This window comes from Nerophis lumbriciformis, linkage group LG06 (assembly GCF_033978685.3).
Source record: "Nerophis lumbriciformis linkage group LG06, RoL_Nlum_v2.1, whole genome shotgun sequence".
NCBI classification, from domain to species: Eukaryota; Metazoa; Chordata; class Actinopteri; order Syngnathiformes; family Syngnathidae; genus Nerophis; species Nerophis lumbriciformis.
Genome location: NC_084553.2, coordinates 20,907,542 through 20,925,832, shown reverse-complemented (window position 1 = coordinate 20,925,832; position 18,291 = coordinate 20,907,542). Strand labels below are relative to the sequence as shown.

At 39.3% G+C, this 18,291-nt stretch overlaps 1 protein-coding gene across 7 annotated transcripts in view; it reads left to right on the top strand.

Moving 5' to 3' along the window:
* Nucleotides 1-18,291, top strand: part of LOC133608567 (serine/threonine-protein kinase BRSK2-like) — a 217,136-nt gene that overhangs the window by 113,604 nt on the left and 85,241 nt on the right. For 6 of the 7 annotated variants that reach the window (XM_072913351.1, XM_061963882.2, XM_061963879.2 and 3 more), the window contains exons 3-6: nt 2,727-2,812; nt 11,374-11,514; nt 13,024-13,140; nt 16,737-16,770. In XM_072913351.1, coding sequence (XP_072769452.1) covers nt 2,727-2,812; nt 11,374-11,514; nt 13,024-13,140; nt 16,737-16,770 — 378 coding nt within the window. The other variant, XM_061963883.2, reaches the window with a different exon arrangement.

Sequence of the window (18,291 nt, the reverse complement as noted above, 5' to 3'; positions counted from 1 at the left end):
AATTCCAACACATATTCCCTGCCGTGCACACATGTCCGTCTCCGTGCACTCCCAGACACACAACAACACTTCCTCATTCTCCGCCAATAGCACATAACATCAATAACACGTGAACATAAACATTAACACCAGCAGGTCGTTACAGTATGAATGGATAGCCTATTATTGATATTGACGCACTATTGACAAGTGATGCAATGAAAATTCCACCACCAAAAAAATAGTGCTTTGAATAGTGCTGCCGAAACAGGATGTTGTGATGACGTAAGCAATATGCACGGTATTGTCTGGAGATTGGCTGCGATGTGGACGCACTTTAATATTTACATGCGGACGAAATGTGCAATGTACAAATATGAAGGATAGAAAAGTCTGGAGCAGCAGCGCAAAGCAGGTGTGATGTCAGGCTCACTGTGGCTCACGCTGTTCATCCCTGACATCAAGGGACAGAAGTAAAGACTTTCTCAACATAAGTACAGTCTCCAATAACAACAGAAAAGATGCTAGGGTTTTTGTTAGTCATTTTTAATTAAGGAAATACACTACAAAGATTGGAAAAATCTCTAGGAACTTGAAAGATTCTCAACAAAGTACAGTGTACAATAAGCAGCAACAACTGAAATATAGAGCATAGAACGATATAATGTAAAGATATAAAGGTATAAATATAAAGATATACACATCTATATATCTTTATTTATCTCTCTCCCTCTCTCTCTCTCTCTCCCTCTCTCTATATATATATATATGTATGCAGCATATATATATACATGTGTATTTATATAGATAGATAGATAGATAGATAGATAGATAGATAGATAGATAGATAGATAGATAGATAGATAGATAGATAAATAGATATAGGTGTACCAAAAAACAAACCAAAAAAAACATATATATATATATATATATATACCGTATTTTTCGGACTATAAGTCGCAGTTTTTTTCATAGTTTGGCCGAGCTCCAGTGCGATTTATATATGTTTTTTTCCTTCTTTATTATGCATTTTCGGCAGGTGCGACTTATACTCCAGTGCGACTTATACTCCGAAAAATACGGTATATATATAAATATATATATATATATATATATATATATATATATATATATATATATATATATATATATATATATATATAATTTTTTTTATATATATATATATAACATGAATGTGCAGGAAATGAGTGTGTGGTGAAAGCTGCGTAGTACATGCAAAAACCTAATTTAACTAGCTCCCGTTGACACCAGTTCCAACTTGTGGGGCCTAAAACGGGGCTCCAGTTCCAACTTGTGGGGCCTAAAACGAGGCTTAATTGAGAGAGGGCCTTCTCTGTTGTTGGCCCTAAACTTTGGAACGTTCTGCCCCCTCATCTCAGAATGGCCCCCACTGTTGAATGTTTTAAGTCTCGTCTTAAAACCCACTTTTATTCTCTGGCTTTTAAATCGGCGTGAGTCTTGTGGTCCTCTGTGTCTTTTGTTGTTTTATTCTAGTTTTTTTATTTTGTTTTTTACTTGTTTCAAAGCACTGCTTGTAATTTGATTACTTTTTATGTGCAGCACTCTGGTAAGCATTTTGTTGTTAATAGTGCTATATAAATCAGAATCAGAATCAGAAATACTTTATTAATCCCCGAGGGGAAAATTAACATTTTCAGCACAATCCCATTCAAGATCAGACAAACATTACAGGGAGACAGAACAGGATCGCTGACGGGTCTGCCAACTTCCGGCGCCCCTTACAAAAATGGTGAGAAACAGGGAGAAAGGGGGGGAGAAAAAAATTAATATTCAGTCTATGCCTGGGCCCCTGGAGAGGGGGGGTCCAGACTGAGGCCAAGGAAGAAAAGAAAAAAAACCTCTTAGCCATAGCACACAAAAACATGTGTGTAAGAGGGAAACATCAAACATCAAAGAACAAAAAGGACATTAAAGACATTAAAAGAGCAGAGCTGATGCAACCAGCCACTTCTACACACAGCCACAAAAGTAAAACAACTAAAAAAAACAAAATAACATATACACTGTGGTGTCCTCTGCGGTGTTCCACGCCATCGTCTGCTGGGGTGGGGGGATCATGGCCAGAGACAGGAGCAGACCCAACAAAGCAACCAAGAGAGTCGACTCCACCCTCGGCCGCCCATCAACTCTAGGCCAGTGTCCAGTCTGCATGGATGAGCGAGGATGCGTCTCAGGAGACCGAAGTGTCCGATACCTGCTCATTCAGCCAAGACACTGTGAAGCTTGTCCTTCTCGGCGCTCAGCGCCAGCTCCACAGCCCTGTCTCTTCCTCCACATCTCCTCCAGTCTCTCCAAACGGACTCTGGTGTGGCAGAGACCCAGCAGCTGGTATCCATGGCCAAAAGGCTCCCGGGAGGCAGATCCAGAAGTTCACAAAAAAGCACCGCAGAAGTTACAAAAGTGCCACCCCTTGTCACACAGTCCCAAAGAATCCCCAACCAAAAGGCAAAAAATTAAAATAAAAAAATAAAAAAAACGTGAAAACAAGAGGGTTGAAATGAAAGGGATTGCATTGGATTGGAACACGCAACACAGCCATTAATAGTACAATAGTAAACTTTGCACATGCAATTTAGCAGGGGATCAGGCCCTATATATAATTAATCAAATGGTATATTTTATTTTGCAGTTGGATTTCGTGAGAAGTGCTACTGTGAATCACTGTGTTTTCATCAACTGATTTTCTTCTTACTGTGTTTGTCTAGGTGGAACGAGAGATTGCCATTTTGAAGCTCATAGAGCATCCTCATGTTTTAAAGCTGCACGACGTCTACGAAAACAAGAAATACCTGTAAGTACAAAATGCAGGACAACACAAATTATTCTATTTCGCAAGTCTTTGTGTAACTTGTGGTGTTATATGCTGACTGTATGATATAAAGTCTACATACACTCACTGCCTACTGCCACTAAGGTAACAGACAACTGCAAACTAAGCTCCTACAAACTCTAATTATGCGAACATTCTCTGGGACCCTGAAGCTAAACCAAATGGGGGTTTTGTTTGTTGGACACATCAATATCAGAAGCATTCCATCTAAAACAAAAAACTGAAAAAACTATTGCTTCAAATGGATTCAAATCTTGTTTATTAGGCAGTACGGTGCAACAGGGGTTTGTGCTGGTGCCTCACAATACAAAAGTCCTGGGTTTGATCCCCGGGCTCGGGGTCTTTCTGTGTGGAGTTTGCATGTTCTCCCCGTGACTGCGTGGGTTCCCTCCGGGTCATACTTGCCAACCTTGAGACCTCCGATTTCGGGAGGTGGGGGGTGGGGGCGGGGGCGTGGTCGGGGGTGGGGCGGGGATCGTGGTTGGGGGCGTGGTTAAGATATATATATATATATATATAAGAAATACTTGACTTTCAGTGAATTCTAGCTATATATATATATATATATATATACATAAAATAAATACTTGAATTTCAGTGTTCATTTACAAACTACAACTCACAAACACTTTAGAGTTAGGCTCCACCATCAGAAAGTGTACTTAAACTTATAAAGATCACATGGATATTATTCAGTGAGTTGATTCACCAAAACGAACCTGTTATACAGGAGGAAAAAGCACACAGGACGTTTTAATTGTTCACAGACTGGTCGCGCTCATCAGAATGACAAGACACTTCCGGTCTGCAGGTGATAGCATTCAATTGGGAAGAAACGCCCTACTGCCCCCTACTGACCAATGTGAATATTGATAAATGTGTAATGACAGCTCCAAAAACGAATTCAAACCACAAAATAAAAATAAATGAATCAACACAAAAATGTGACACATTATGGGTGGGTCACATATGCATGTACAGTAGATGGCAGTATTGTCCTGTTTAAAAGTGTCACAACATTGCTGTTTACGGCAGACGAACTGCTTTACGGTAGACACTGTTGTTGTGTGTTGTCAACACGTCACTCAGGTCCGCCTGAATTTCGGGAGTTTTTCGGGAGAAAATTTGTCCCGGGAGGTTTTCGGGAGAGGCGCTGAATTTCGGGAGTCTCCCGGAAAATCCAGGAGGGTTGGCAAGTATGCTCCGGGTGCTCCGGCTTCCTCCCACCTCCAAAAACATGCACCTGGGGATAGGTTGATTGGCAACACTAAATTGGCCCTAGTGTGTGAATGTGAGTGTGAATGTTGTCTGTCTATCTGTGTTGGCCCTGTGATAAGGTGGCGACTTGTCCAGGGTGCCTTCCTCCCGAGTGCAGCTGAGATAGGCTCCAGCACCCTTCACGACCCAGAGAGGGACAAGCGGTAGAAAAGGGATGGATGGAAATCTTGTTTATTTAGGGCTCTTAGAAACAATGTTGACTAAAAAATAGCAGAGCAGGTGTTACACCATTCAGAATTACAATGTATTTAATTTAAAAAAAAAGAGGTTGTGTGTTATTAAATGTTAAAAGGAACATCCAATGCAAGCAGATCACTCTTCCCCAAAATGACTTGGAATGTGTGGGAGTCACAGAAATCTCCAGAAATGTCTTTTAATGTTGTTGTTTTATATCAGCCACCTAATGAGAAGGATGTATTTTCTTCACACGTTGAAAGATGTACTCAAAGCCCACAGCAACAAGGAAACTATTTTTATGGGTGATGTTGACCTAATAAGCTAAGGCATTTATTTAGCCAAACAGTTGAACCTAACCCAATTGATAAAGGATCCGACCAGAATAACAAGCTCCACAAAAACACTGTAAGACTTGATATTTACAAATAAATCAGACCGTGTTAAAAAAAAAGTATAATTTAAAAACAAGTCCGGCCATAATTTATCACTGGTCTCAAGGAAACTCCTTTAAGATACCGTTATAGAAACCAAAATAGAGAGAGTGCCTACATATAATTTATCCCGAGGCGTGACATGGGGCTTTTGGACACTGAAATAAAAAAGACAGTCCATAATAATTTAGTTTTTAGCCAGGACTGTGAGCGGGCTGGTAGTGTTCTTAAAAATGCAATCACTCAGAATTCACCAAAACACAAATGCAAAAGTGTAAAAGTAAAAAAAAAACCTTACCATGGCTTAGTGAGAGGTTATGGCTTTTAATGAAGGACAGAGATGTTGTCTTAAAAATATCTCAAGCCAGTGTTGGTGACTGACAGTTATTCTTCAAAAGCCTGAGAAACAGCAAGCAAAAGCAGACCTTTTCTTCAAAATAATAAAATAGGCTAAAGGGAATAGTAAAATGACATGGAAGGGTATTGACAGTCTGTCTGGGAGTGATCGGACTGGAAATGGACCCATTGAATTTACCATAGTCTCCTGCAATAGCGGAACACTGACACCTGGTACACTGTAAATGACAGCTTATTGGTTGCAAACATGTTCAAAGACTACGTTGTAACCTCAATTTCGGAACTGATTAAACCCTCGAACATAGAACTGCTTTTAACATAATGTGCTGGGACTATGGCCTGGGGTCTCACAGGAGGACTACAACCCACTCTGATGAATATGGAAAGTGTGAGTTAAGGCAAGGTCAATAAAATGATATCCTCACTCTCAAACTCAGAAGTCAAAGACTCATGAGGACTTGATCCGCTCTTACTAGGGGCGGTATAGCTCGGTAGGTAGGGTGGCCGTGCCAGCAACTGAGGGTTCCAGGTTCGATCCCTGCTTCCTTCCACCATCCTAGTCACTGCCCTTGTGTCCTTGGGCAAGACACTTTACCCACCTGCTCCCAGTGCCACCCACACTGGTTTAAATGTAACTTAGATATTGGGTTTCACTTTGTAAAGCGCTTTGAGTCACTCGAGAAAAAGCACCATATAAATATCCATCCATCCATTTTCTACCGCTTATTCCCTTTGGGGTCGCGGGGGGCGCTGGAGCCTATCTCAGCTACAATCGGACGGAAGGCCATATAAATATAATTCACTAATTCACTACTAAAGAAATACAAAGAGATTTTTGCAAGACCAATCACGTACATAAATAACCAGTCGTTAAAAGACTGTGTATTCCCATCCCCCCTCAAAGCCACAATTATAAAACCCATTTTCAAATTAGGAAACAGAAAGGGGGCAGCACGGTGGAGGAGGGGTTAGTACGTGTGCCTCACAATACGAAGGTCCTGGGTTCGATCCTGGGCTTGGATCTTTCTGTGTGGAGTTTGTATGTTCTCCCCGTGACTGCGTGGGTTCCCTCCAGGTACTCCGGCTTCCTTCCATCTCCAAAGACATGCACCTGGGGATAGGTTGATTGGCAACACTAAATTGGCCCTAGTGTGTGAATGTGAGTGTGAATGTTGTCTGTCTATCTGTGTTGGCCCTCTGATGAGGTGGCGACTTTTCCAGGGTGTACCCCGCCTTCCGCCCATGTGCAGCTGAGATAGGCTCCAGCACCCCCGCGACCCTGTAAGGCAGTGGTCCCCAACCACCGGGCCGCGGCCCGGTACCGGTCCGTGGATCAATTGGTACTGGGCCGCACAAGAAAAAAAATAAATAAATAAATAAATATTTTATTTTTTATTAAATCAACATAAAAAACACAAGATACACTTACAATTAGTGCACCAACCCGAAAAACCTCCCTCCCCCATTTACACTCATTCACACTCATTCACACAAAAGGGTTGTTTCTTTCTGTTATTAATATTTCTGGTTCCTACATTATATATCAATATAGATCAATACAGTCTGCAAGGATATAGTCTGTAAGCACACATGATTGTATTTCTTTATGACAAAAAAAAATGTATAAATAAAAATACCATAACCCCACCCCCCCGGTTTCAAGCGTTGACCGGTCCGCAGTTGGGGACACTGCTGTAAGGGAGAAGCGGTAGAAAATGGAGATGGAGGGTAGAAACAGAAAGCACTTTAAGAACTATAGACCTATCACTATACTTCCTGCTGTTTAGAAATATATTAAAAAAATAGTTGCCAAACAGCACCTTGGTAAAAGGAAATTTGTTACGCCCCGTTTGGTTTCCAATCCAAACACTGCACTGACACAGCATGCTGTTACTTCCAAGAGGTGATCAAATCCAGCCTGGACAGGGAAGGGGTCGTTGGGAACGTTTTCCTGGATCTACGTAAGGCTTTTGACACAGTTAACCAGTCAGTATTGCTGACAAAATTACTAAATGCAGCTGAGATAGGCTCCAGCAACCCCCGCGACCCCAAAAGGGACACGCGGTAGAAAATGGATGGATGGATGGAATATCTCCGCAAATACTATCTATTCTGTTGGTTTCAATCTTACCTAGCAGATCGCTCCCAGTGCGTAAGAATAAATGACACAACTTTGCCCCTCAGTTCCTGTACCACAGGGGTACCTCATGGGTCTTTTTTGGGGCCACTGCTCTTCAGTTTGTAGATCAATGACCTACCTTCCATCGGCAATGATGTGGGGATCATAATTTATGCTGATGACAGTTTTCTTTATTCACGGTTCCGAGTTTAAGACCACTGTTCTCGAGTGCTCTCAAATCCTTTTAGTGACTTTTTCTTTATTAAGAACGTCAAATCTAGCATCTTATTTCCTGGCCTAATTGGAAACCAGTAGCGGCCGCAAGTCTTTCAAATAGGGGGATGTCATTTCTCAGCAAAGCTCTAAAAAAGAATACAGTCTCCAATAACAGATTAAATATATAAAGATGCTAGATTTTACAAAGAAAACTTCACTGAAAGGATTGTAAAATTCTCCTTATCAACACGGAACAACAGAAAGTTATAATATTCTCTGGCAGTGGTTTATATTTCAAGATTGCTGATTTGCTCATTTTGCTGTCAATCAAAAAGGGATTCAGCCTCAAACAGATCATCCAATCATCACGCTGAAGCTCTGAGGCCAAGCCTACTTCTCATTCCCTTCCAGAGACGCTCGGTGTCTGTGGGCGGGACAGACACCTAAACTAAATGACAGTTTAGTTTTGCTGCAGTGGAACAACCCACTCTGTGCACCCCCATTGAAGTCAAGGATGCTCAGTTTCAACACTGGTTAATGTACTGTGACGCTACCACAAATGAATGAGAAGAGAGATGCCTCAGCTGTCGCAAAAGTAGCTGATTCTAAACAAAAGTTGAAAGTATTCTAGCGCATCCATCCGTCCATCTTCTTCTTCAGCTTATCCGAAGTTGGGTCGCGGGGGCAGCAGCCTAAGCAGAGAACCCCAAACTTTCTTCACCCCTGCTACTTTGACTAGCTCTTCCCGGGGGATCCCGAGGCGTTTCCAGGTCAGCTGGGCGAAATGTACTTTCTCTCCTTTAAAGAGTGCCACTGTCCTCTTAACATTTGTACGAAATTGTTATTTTTAAAAATGATTAGATATATATATTTCCATTACATCCAGAATGGTTGCAATAAATCATAAGGGGGCCAAAACTAGACGTTTAATAAAACATGCTATTGTTGACATGGATGTGGTGCATGTACAACTTTTTCATTGGCGATAAAATACCAATATTGGAGCATTAAATATTGCCTGATACAGATATTGATCCGATACAATATCGGCAGTAATCATACTTCTTTGTATACTTCTGTACTGTAGAATATTTAAAAAAGCTTTGATAAGTGAAATTAGTCAAACAGACAATAGTGGTAGGTATGAAACACTAACCTATCTGCTATTAACAGTCTGCAACAATCTTATGCTGTCTTTAAGTTGAGGTGGAGTTGTAGATGTTTTTGGCAACACCAAGTGGCTAAAGTAAGTCATTAAGGTAAGCTCATGAGGCAGGTTCTGTAGGCAATATGCAACTATAATTGAATATGAGCAAGACACTTCACCCTTGCTCCTGATGGCTGCTGGTTAGCGCCTTGCATGGCAGCTCCCGCCATCAGTGTGTGAATGTGTGTGTGAATGGGTGGATGTGGAAATACTGTCAAAGCGCTTTGAGTACCTTGAAGGTAGAAAAGCGCTATACAAGTATAACCCATTTATCATTTATCATTATTGTGTGCTTAACTATTGTGTAGCTGTGAGCTCCTTGTAGCCTACAGCCGACCATTTTTAACATTTTTAAATTACTTGACTAAAATATGAGAAAAAAACAACCTTGTGTTCTTCTTAGAGGACCCTTAGCTGTTAACTGGCTGTGTAGCTTTGCACAAGTAAACATGCTGCTGGACTGCTTGGACTTCAATCAAAGATTTTCCATGCAAGCCCACATAATCCCATACTTGTTTTTTTTGTGCTGATATTGAATCGGATGAACCAGGTAGTCATTGCTTTTTTATGTTGTGAGGATGGTTGATGATGGTGAATGAAAACAGAAAAACATTTCCACATCACATGCAAGCATTATTGCTGTTTAAATAGCTGTGACAGTTCAAGCAGATCCGCTAACCTGCGAATGAACCAGCATGTGATAAAAAGAGCTAACAAGGATCACTGCTAATGCTACGACTAATGAATTGACAGGAACTATAAAGTGCCTTAAATATGCACGGATGAGAATTTTCTTGCCTTACATATAATTGTAGTTTACAGTGTTGGGTTAGTTACTGAAAACCAGTAACTAGTTACAGTTACTAGTTACTTTATTTCAAAAGTAACTCAGTTACTAACTCATTTACTTACACCAAAAAGTAATGCGTTACTGTGAAAAGTAACTATTTAGTTACTTATATATAAATATATTTATATATATATATATTTTTAGGCCCCCTTTAATGCCCTTTTAGCCTTCATTTCAGTACTGTTATTGCACTGGAGAATAATACAATCTGTTGATCAACTTGACATGCATTTGCTAACTCTGCTAAGCAATGTGGTCTACATACAACACACAAAGACAAAGATATGTTTCAAAGGGCCAATTTGTTTCAGGCCAGAACAAATTGACAAAACTATTTTAAATAGCTGCAACATAACATACATAAGTAACAAACAACATAATAACAACATAGCTGTAAACCAAGGAAGGCACACACTACATACACAAAGCCTAACCAGGCGTTTTTTTCTCTCAAGGAATTCTGAAATAAAATCATGTCAGAAGCCCAGAACACTCTACACATTTCCCCAGTTTTAGTTTAGAGATAAGGAAAGATTGGCCTGGCCCACTAGCATCCCTCTTTATGTTTGTGAACGTTATAGTCTATACATTTAGAGCGATGTGATAATCAAACACTCTAGAAGTCTAGAATAAAAGAGCATGTAAGAGAATGGACAGAGTGTGTGTACCTTCGGTGCTGCAATGGCTCTATCAATGTTGTCCTGGCTAGCAGTACCTCGTTAAAATCCAGCCGCTGTTGCTTAGGAGGTGAAGTGTGTCTCTCTTTACTAGCTTTGTCGAAGAATGTTGCTTTTGTAGCTGTTTCAGCAGATTTTAATTGCTAGGATACGATCTTTGATCCAAGACACAACTTACATTTAACTAAAATGTTCTTTTCTTTGTGGTCGACAATAGAAAAGTAGTGAGAATACCTCCATGTTAAGAAACTCGGCTTCGGGCTTCACCATGACGTCTTGTTAGTAAACACAGACACGTCCCCTCCCACACACACACATACACACAGAAAGAGCGCGCCTCTTCTCCGTCGCCTCTTCTGCAGTGCTCCAATAAAACACACTCAGATCTTCTCAGTTTCTAGCCGATACTACATAAAAAATTTCGTAAAATAACGCAGTAACGCATCATGTAGTAACGATAACTGAGTTACTGAATATAAAAAATAACGCGTTAGATTACTATTTACCGCCGAAAGTAACGCGTTAGTCCCAACACTGGTAGTTTATAATATGATTTTATTAATGCAGTTCCTACTTTAACGTTAACACTTGAATTTAATTTGTGGACTCAAAGCTGTTATGTGAGTGAATGATGTACTTTAAATGAAGGAGTATTTCCAATACTGACATGTATGATTACCCTTTAACATGAATTAATGTATGATTATTTAGTTGCTTAGTTCGGGCCATTTTACCGAAATCGCTTTTGCTTTTTCTGAGCACGCACTTTGGAACTGCCAACTAAGTTTTACAGACAAAAGTATTGTCTTGCATTTTTGTCACGGCAACTCTTGCTGACGTATCACAAACGTCATTCTTATTGTGGATTTCTTTCAGTTTCTCTGGTGTAACCTAAACAGGAATATTACATTTTCTACAATTGGAGTTATATTCTACCAAATCTTTAATGGTAACGCTAATGCTCTATTTTTAGAACATGCATAACAATTTACGCTAGAAACATCAAAGGGTCACACTTCAACATGTCTGAAAAGGAGTTGGAAGAAGCTTTTATTTAATCCTACCCTTGTGTTTCCTGCATTTAATAACATGCTTCATAACTCCTATGTTTAGCATTTTTGAATAGCAAAATGATATATAATAAATAATCAGCAGTGTTTACCTACAAGTGTAAAAGTGTATTTAATGAAGAGAAGTGTCTGTTGCACAGGTACCTGGTGCTAGAACATGTATCTGGTGGGGAACTTTTTGACTACCTAGTGAAGAAGGGCCGACTAACGCCAAAAGAAGCACGGAAATTCTTCCGACAGATCATCTCAGCCCTGGACTTCTGCCATAGCCACTCCATATGGTTTGTTGAATTCAGCATTCACTCCTTTAATACCTGGGTTGTCCTGTATACCAATATTTTGGTACCACTACCGAAATGTATTTCGACACCAATAAAGGGGACCACAAGAAAATGTCATACTGGCTTCATTTAAACAGAAAATCTTATGATACATTAAACATATGTTTCCTATTGCATTCAAACAACAATTTAAAAAATAACATTGGGCTTTTCTTATTACACTCAAAGACCAATTTACAAGTGTATGTATTACACGTATAGCCTGCCATAATCTAGGATTAGCTGAGAATAGAAAGCTTTACTGACATTGTATTAAATGCCTCATGATTTATGGTTGCCGCTCTTGGTCTGTGCTTTAAGACTAATACAATCATTAGTAGATACTACAGATAAGACATGTAGCAGGTAAAACACACATTGTTAAAGATAAAACACAGGTTGTAGGACATTTGAACAAAATTCAGTCATTTCACTTGCATTAGTCTACGCTACATGGGCGGTTTTGACTGCGCTAATACTAGGCAACAAGCCAACCAGCTGTGTGCGCCTCTAATATCTATATGTGCACAACAGGGGAGCTGTTAACTACATTACCTGCCGCTTATTAAACTAAATGTATAGATCTGATTTTTTGTTATTAAATTGTTTATCCAAGTTTGAAACAAAGGTGGTAATAGTGTATTGCCACCTTGAGCGAGTCATGTTTTATAACAATGCTTGCAGCGCGACGCGTCCATGTTTAAAGCGTTACTTTTATCAATAGTTTTGAAGTCCACATACCTCCATATTGCGCTTCACGCGCCCTCTTTATTAATCAGTAGAATTGCTGTTTTTTGTCATTCTTCTTCTCCACACTGTTTCTGCTTGTATGGGCTGTGTGCACATTTTGACACACTCAACATCAGGCTTCTCGGCTCTGTACGTTACAGGCGCACGGCAGCATGTCGATGAAGAAAAATCACCAGGAAATTTCAAAGGCATTATAGTATCGTTTTTTATTAATTAGTACTTTATTAGTACCGTTATACCGTACAACCCCACTCAAACTTCAATATAGTATAAACATACAACATTTTAGGCTGTGCCCACACAAATACAGATATTTTAAAAGCAGAATTTAAGTTTGGAATGAAAGAGATTCCCAATGGAACCCAATAAGTAGTCCCTCCAGGATTTCCCTATTTGTAGTGATTGTCGAAGCCTAAAATGTCTGAAAATCATTTTTAAGAAAGTTGAGGCAAAGGTCAGCATTGTTTTTAAGCTTAATTTTTTCAATAACATTGAATCAGCTTGTGACTTTTTGAATTTGTTGTCAATGTGTTTTTTGTAACCTTGACCTCAGAAAGGATATGATTATAACACAAATTGGAAAACAAATACTGTATTGATGTTTTTCACATAATTTGTTGTACTGTTATAATCATAAGCAGCGGTGGGTAGTCATTAACGCATTACTCTGACTTAAGTCACTTTTTAACTGTTGTTCTCTCCTGTTGTGCTGTTCTGTAGCCACCGAGACTTGAAGCCAGAGAATTTGTTGTTAGATGAGAAGAACAATATCAGGATAGCAGACTTTGGCATGGCGTCTCTGCAGGTCGGGGAAAGTCTGCTGGAGACCAGCTGTGGGTGAGTATTTCAAATCCCTGGGGGAAAAAAAGTTTTTGTGCATTTTCTAAATGTTTAAACAATTCCAGCAGAAATGGCACATTTTAAAAGCAATCAAACTTATTATAGATTACATATGTTGGAAATGGAAATTAACACTAAAGTGGTAGTTTTTTAAAAAGCTCATGTTAATCTCTTTTTTAGAGTTACAGTTAATCTAAAATGTAACCAAGTTTTGCAAAGACTTACACGTTTTTTCTTGCTTCATTTACTTTAATTGCATTCTGCTCTCATGTACTTCCTATCAATGACAGTTTACTTATATCTTACAAACACAGGATACATTTCATTCAAATAAGGAATTTATTTGTGCAAAAATGACTAAGAATCAACATTATGAAAGAGTGAATATTCCAGAAACAATGGATATTCATTATTACTAAACACCTTGTCTTTTTTAAGAGAAACTCCCTGTAGTCTCGGACAATGTTTCGTGTCTAATTTTTCATTACACATTACGCAAAATCCCTGAGCATTCTTTGGACCACGTGGGCACATGAGACGTACACATGAGATGTGCACACTGTGGACACACCAATATCACAAAACCTGACTATATCACTTAAATAATCTAATTACAACAGTCATTTACATTAGATTACCGTACTTTTAATAGAAGCGATTTGGCAAACATACAATGGAAATACAGTGGAAACTCGATTTAGGTTATTCAACATGGTTCGCCAACCTAAAAGTTTATATGGTAAAACAGTGTTCCCCATAAGAATCATTGTAAACATGTCTATGAAGGTTCTCATTCATCCAGGTCATTGTCATCTCAGGGCATTCAATCGATAGCAACTGGACTGCTTGGTTTGTCTTGGAAGACGTTTCGCCACTCACCCGTGTAGGCTTCATCAGATCGTGTTCATGGACTTAGATTGGTCAGATCTAGTCCAGCGGCTGGTGCCTAAACCCCAAATATTTATACTCCAAAAAACCAAGAGGGTGTGCCTGGGCAAGGATAGTGCATCCTGAAGACTGGACAACCCACACCCACAAAAACAATCTGGTGTATGCTATCTAGTGTAATGATGAATGCACTGATTCATCTATTGGGGAAACAAAACAGCCACTAAGCCGACGCATGCCACAGAATAGACGAGCAAACTCTTCAGGCCAAGACTCACCTGTCTACCTGCACCTCAGGGAGAAACAGCACTCCTTTGAGAACAAAATGCGCAGATTCTGGACAGGGAAGACGGAGGACAATTTATTTAGCTCAACAACACAACATTACAACAAGCTTAAATGTCAGCACACACACACATAAGTGCAATCCGAAACCAAAAAACAGGAAAATAATTTTACCTGATGTCTGGGAGTAGTTGTGACATTGTTGAACTCTTTGGGAGCTTCGGAGTGACAAACAAGCAGTGGCTTCACTTTGTCACCGCTGGTATTAACACAAAATAGCAATATGAGGTGATCCTTCATTGGCTTGTGCCTTCTCTTTTGCTATAACAAAGGTTTGTTGTGGCGTTATTTTTGGTCTTGTCACAATTAAAGACTTGCTGCGGAACAAAGCCCCCATGTTGATAAAATCGTTGAACTGAAGGGGCCACAAGCCCCAGGCTAACTTGCTAAAATGCTAGCTCAGTTGTTGTCTCGCAACCTGAAGCTATACAGCAAGACTGTGAGAGTTTGGACACATTTAAGTGGTTTCTGATCTTTAAGACAGGCTCACACAGCTCTAACCAGCACAAGGTACGACATGAATGATTCAAGCAGCATGAGAAGTAAAAGAATAAAAGCGTTTGTACCCCAAGACATGGTCCACACACAGAGACATATTTGGCGCGATATAAACGTTACATAAGTCTCTTGCGCTTACAAACAGATATCTACTGACAGATATACGTTTGAAATATACACTACTTTGTATTAGAAATGGCAACAGCGGAGGATGCATGTGCATGTACGAGCCAGTCTGCCCTACAACCAGAGGACAGATAAAAAAGGAGCATATTGACTACAGCGTTGGACTACAATGGCGGGCTCACGCAAAGCACTTGGGGTACATTTTTACCATATACTGTATGGAGATATCCGTCGATGTGGCAATTGGGAAAAACTTCTCAATTGGGGCAAATTCCAAACAGATCGTTTGGAGGAAGTATGAAGGAAGGCAATATTTTTATAAATATCTCTGCAATGCCTCCATGTTTTAATTTCAATTTTTTGGGACTTACGCAGATCCCAAACACACACAAAATTATACCAATGGGTAAGAAAAATTGGTTTTGCACAGTAGGTCCCATTTAAAACCTACCGTATTTTTCGGATTATAAATCCCAGTTTTTTTCATAGTTTGGCCAGGGGTGCGACTTATACTCTGGAGCGACTTATGTGTGAAATTATTAACACATTACCGTAAAATATCAAATAATATTATTTATCTCATTCACGTAAGAGATTAGGCGTATATCAGCAATCGTCACACACACACACATGTCAACCAATAAATATTTGGTGGGGGAGGGTCATGGCAGAAGTGCATTGTGGAAAAAAAGATGCTACTTGCTACTACTTCCGTACCTATGAAAATTGATAATTTCAACATGGGCGGTAACTTATAAAAACTGAGAAGGGCTGAACAAAAATGGCACGGAAAAGGAAATTATATACTGCAGATTTCAAGCTGGAAGTAGTGAAATATGCAGCAGAAAACAGCAATTGAGCAGCAGAAAGAAAGTTTGGAGTAAGTGAGAAATTTGTAAGGGACTGGCGAAAAGCGGAGGCTACTCTTACTGAAATGAAGAAAACTGAAAAAGCTAATTGCAGGCTAAAAAATGCGACTAATACTCTAGTGCGACTTATATATGTTTTTTTTCCTTCTTTATTATGCATTTTCGGCCGGTGCGGTTTATACTCCGGTGCGATTTATACTCCGGTGCGATTTATAATCCGAAAATAAAACATATTCACTTTTATTATTGTAATTATCTTAGCAAGCATAATGTTTTACAGACTGGGATCAGATGTTTTTGGATGTATGTATTGTTTTAAAGTTTTGAATTAGCTCTATACTACAGCATTAACTAGGGATGATTGTAACATACAGCAAGGTAGGACAACATTTATTCAAATCGTTGTTTCTATCAGAGGCACACAGGCATGGAACACACTACCATCTCATATTAGAAACTGTGACCACTACCCAACCTTTAAAAAACCCACTAAAACAGTGGTTAAAGACAAAACAGTTTGGCACTCATCATGCCGCTAATTAGGTACATTTGTAAAAAAAAAAAAAATGCATTTTTAAATTACTAATATCATTTATTATGTGTATTTTTATTATTAGAAGTATTTTATAATGTGCATTCTTTTTCAGAGAAGGATGTTTGGCCACTGTCACTCAAATCAACAGAATTGTACTTTTGTCTGTCAAGAATGGCTTTGGTCTTGTGTTACTGATAAAAATGTTATGTAAGATGAAAAAAGGAGTGCCTTAGAAGGTTGCCGTGTTCTTCTGGCTGAGTGAGTAAATTGTGTAATTGAGTGGATCACTGTGAGTCGTCTCCGGAATCATCCTCTCTGTGCTTCGTTTCCAGATCGCCGCACTACGCCTGCCCAGAGGTGATCAGGGTAAGTGCTCTTTCTGTGTTTTCTGTCTATTATTGTGCTTACGTCACTGCTGCATCCTGTACACTTTCATATATCCTCATTGGTGGAAATAAAGCTATATATTTATAATGTTGCCTTGAATACTGATGCTCTCTCTATGCAGTAGACTTTTCATCATGTGACTTTCTACAAAATTCATTCATTCATTCATTTTGAAGTAGTTTGTTAAATACTGTTCAGGACCTTGTTTATATCAGTTGTCTGCAATGAAAAGTGACAACAAACAGACGAGCCCATACAAATATTAAATGTAATTACATGTTGTTTCAATATTTATCTTGAGGAAGGAACAAGGAACATGGCGCTTATATTACAAAAAAAAAAAAACAGGATCATCTCAACAATAAAAAGGTCTCACAAACACCAAAATCTGTGCATTGTCTGGTACATTTGTACATTGATCTATGGCTCAGGATACACCAGCAGTACAATAGCTGCATCAAGCTGCAACGATATGTCTTTTCTTAAAGTTTCAAATGTTATTATTGTTGCGAACATTGGGATTTGCTTGATTTTGTTACACTCTTTCAGAATTCTCCTGTCACTGAACAGCTTTTTGTTATGTCCCAAAATCCACACAAACCTAAAGTAACATCAATCATTTGCACGTTATAGTGCTAAAAGGGCCCTATTCTCCCACTTGAAGTTACGCATGTTTCTCTTATTCGGTGTGTACATCTGGAATGAAGGCGACTCACTATGAGATGGACTTTGTCATTAAGCCTTTTTGAGTGGGCTTATACAGCTGTTAGTGTCTATGTGATTTTGTGATGGGGAGCACGACAGCTGACAGTTTGATACTAACTGTCAACCTAATCTAAAGAATCAACAGATAGACACTACATAATATAAATGTCTTTGACTAAGGATTTCTATAGTCCAATCTAAAGTGTTAGATCAGTCGATGAGAAAAATCCATGTGGCATTTTTTGTTTTTGTTTTTTAAGAGCACAAATCCCCACAAATAAACAGATCTCATTTACAACTTTTTCCACCTCAGAGGAAAAAACACTCAGATAAATAAATAAACAGTAACATGTAGTGAGGTTTATTGAAGCTTAGTTTAGTGGTTTACTTTAATAGGGTCCCGCTGTTATGGTTGGACTAAGGGGAGGTGACGGCGACAGACACTAGAGGACTGTAATGTTCAATCATTTATTATATATATAGTCCAAATATATATAATAATAAAAGAATACTAAATATACGAACTAAGGAAATGGAGTGTGACAAAAATCCAAGAGTGTGTATGGTAGTGATGGGTCCGGCAACACCGATGCATCGGCGCATGCGTCGAGCTCATAGAGCGAAACCCTGTGTCGGTGCGCGTACCGCTTTTAGAAAGTCACGTGACCGATCATGAGCTGTTTTGGTCACGTGACCGATACGCGAACTGTGTCGCACTGACGCCTCCTCTGTGCCCTGTGAGCGGGTCTTTTTTACAGCCGGAGAAATAATAACTAAGAAGGGAAAGCGTCTAAA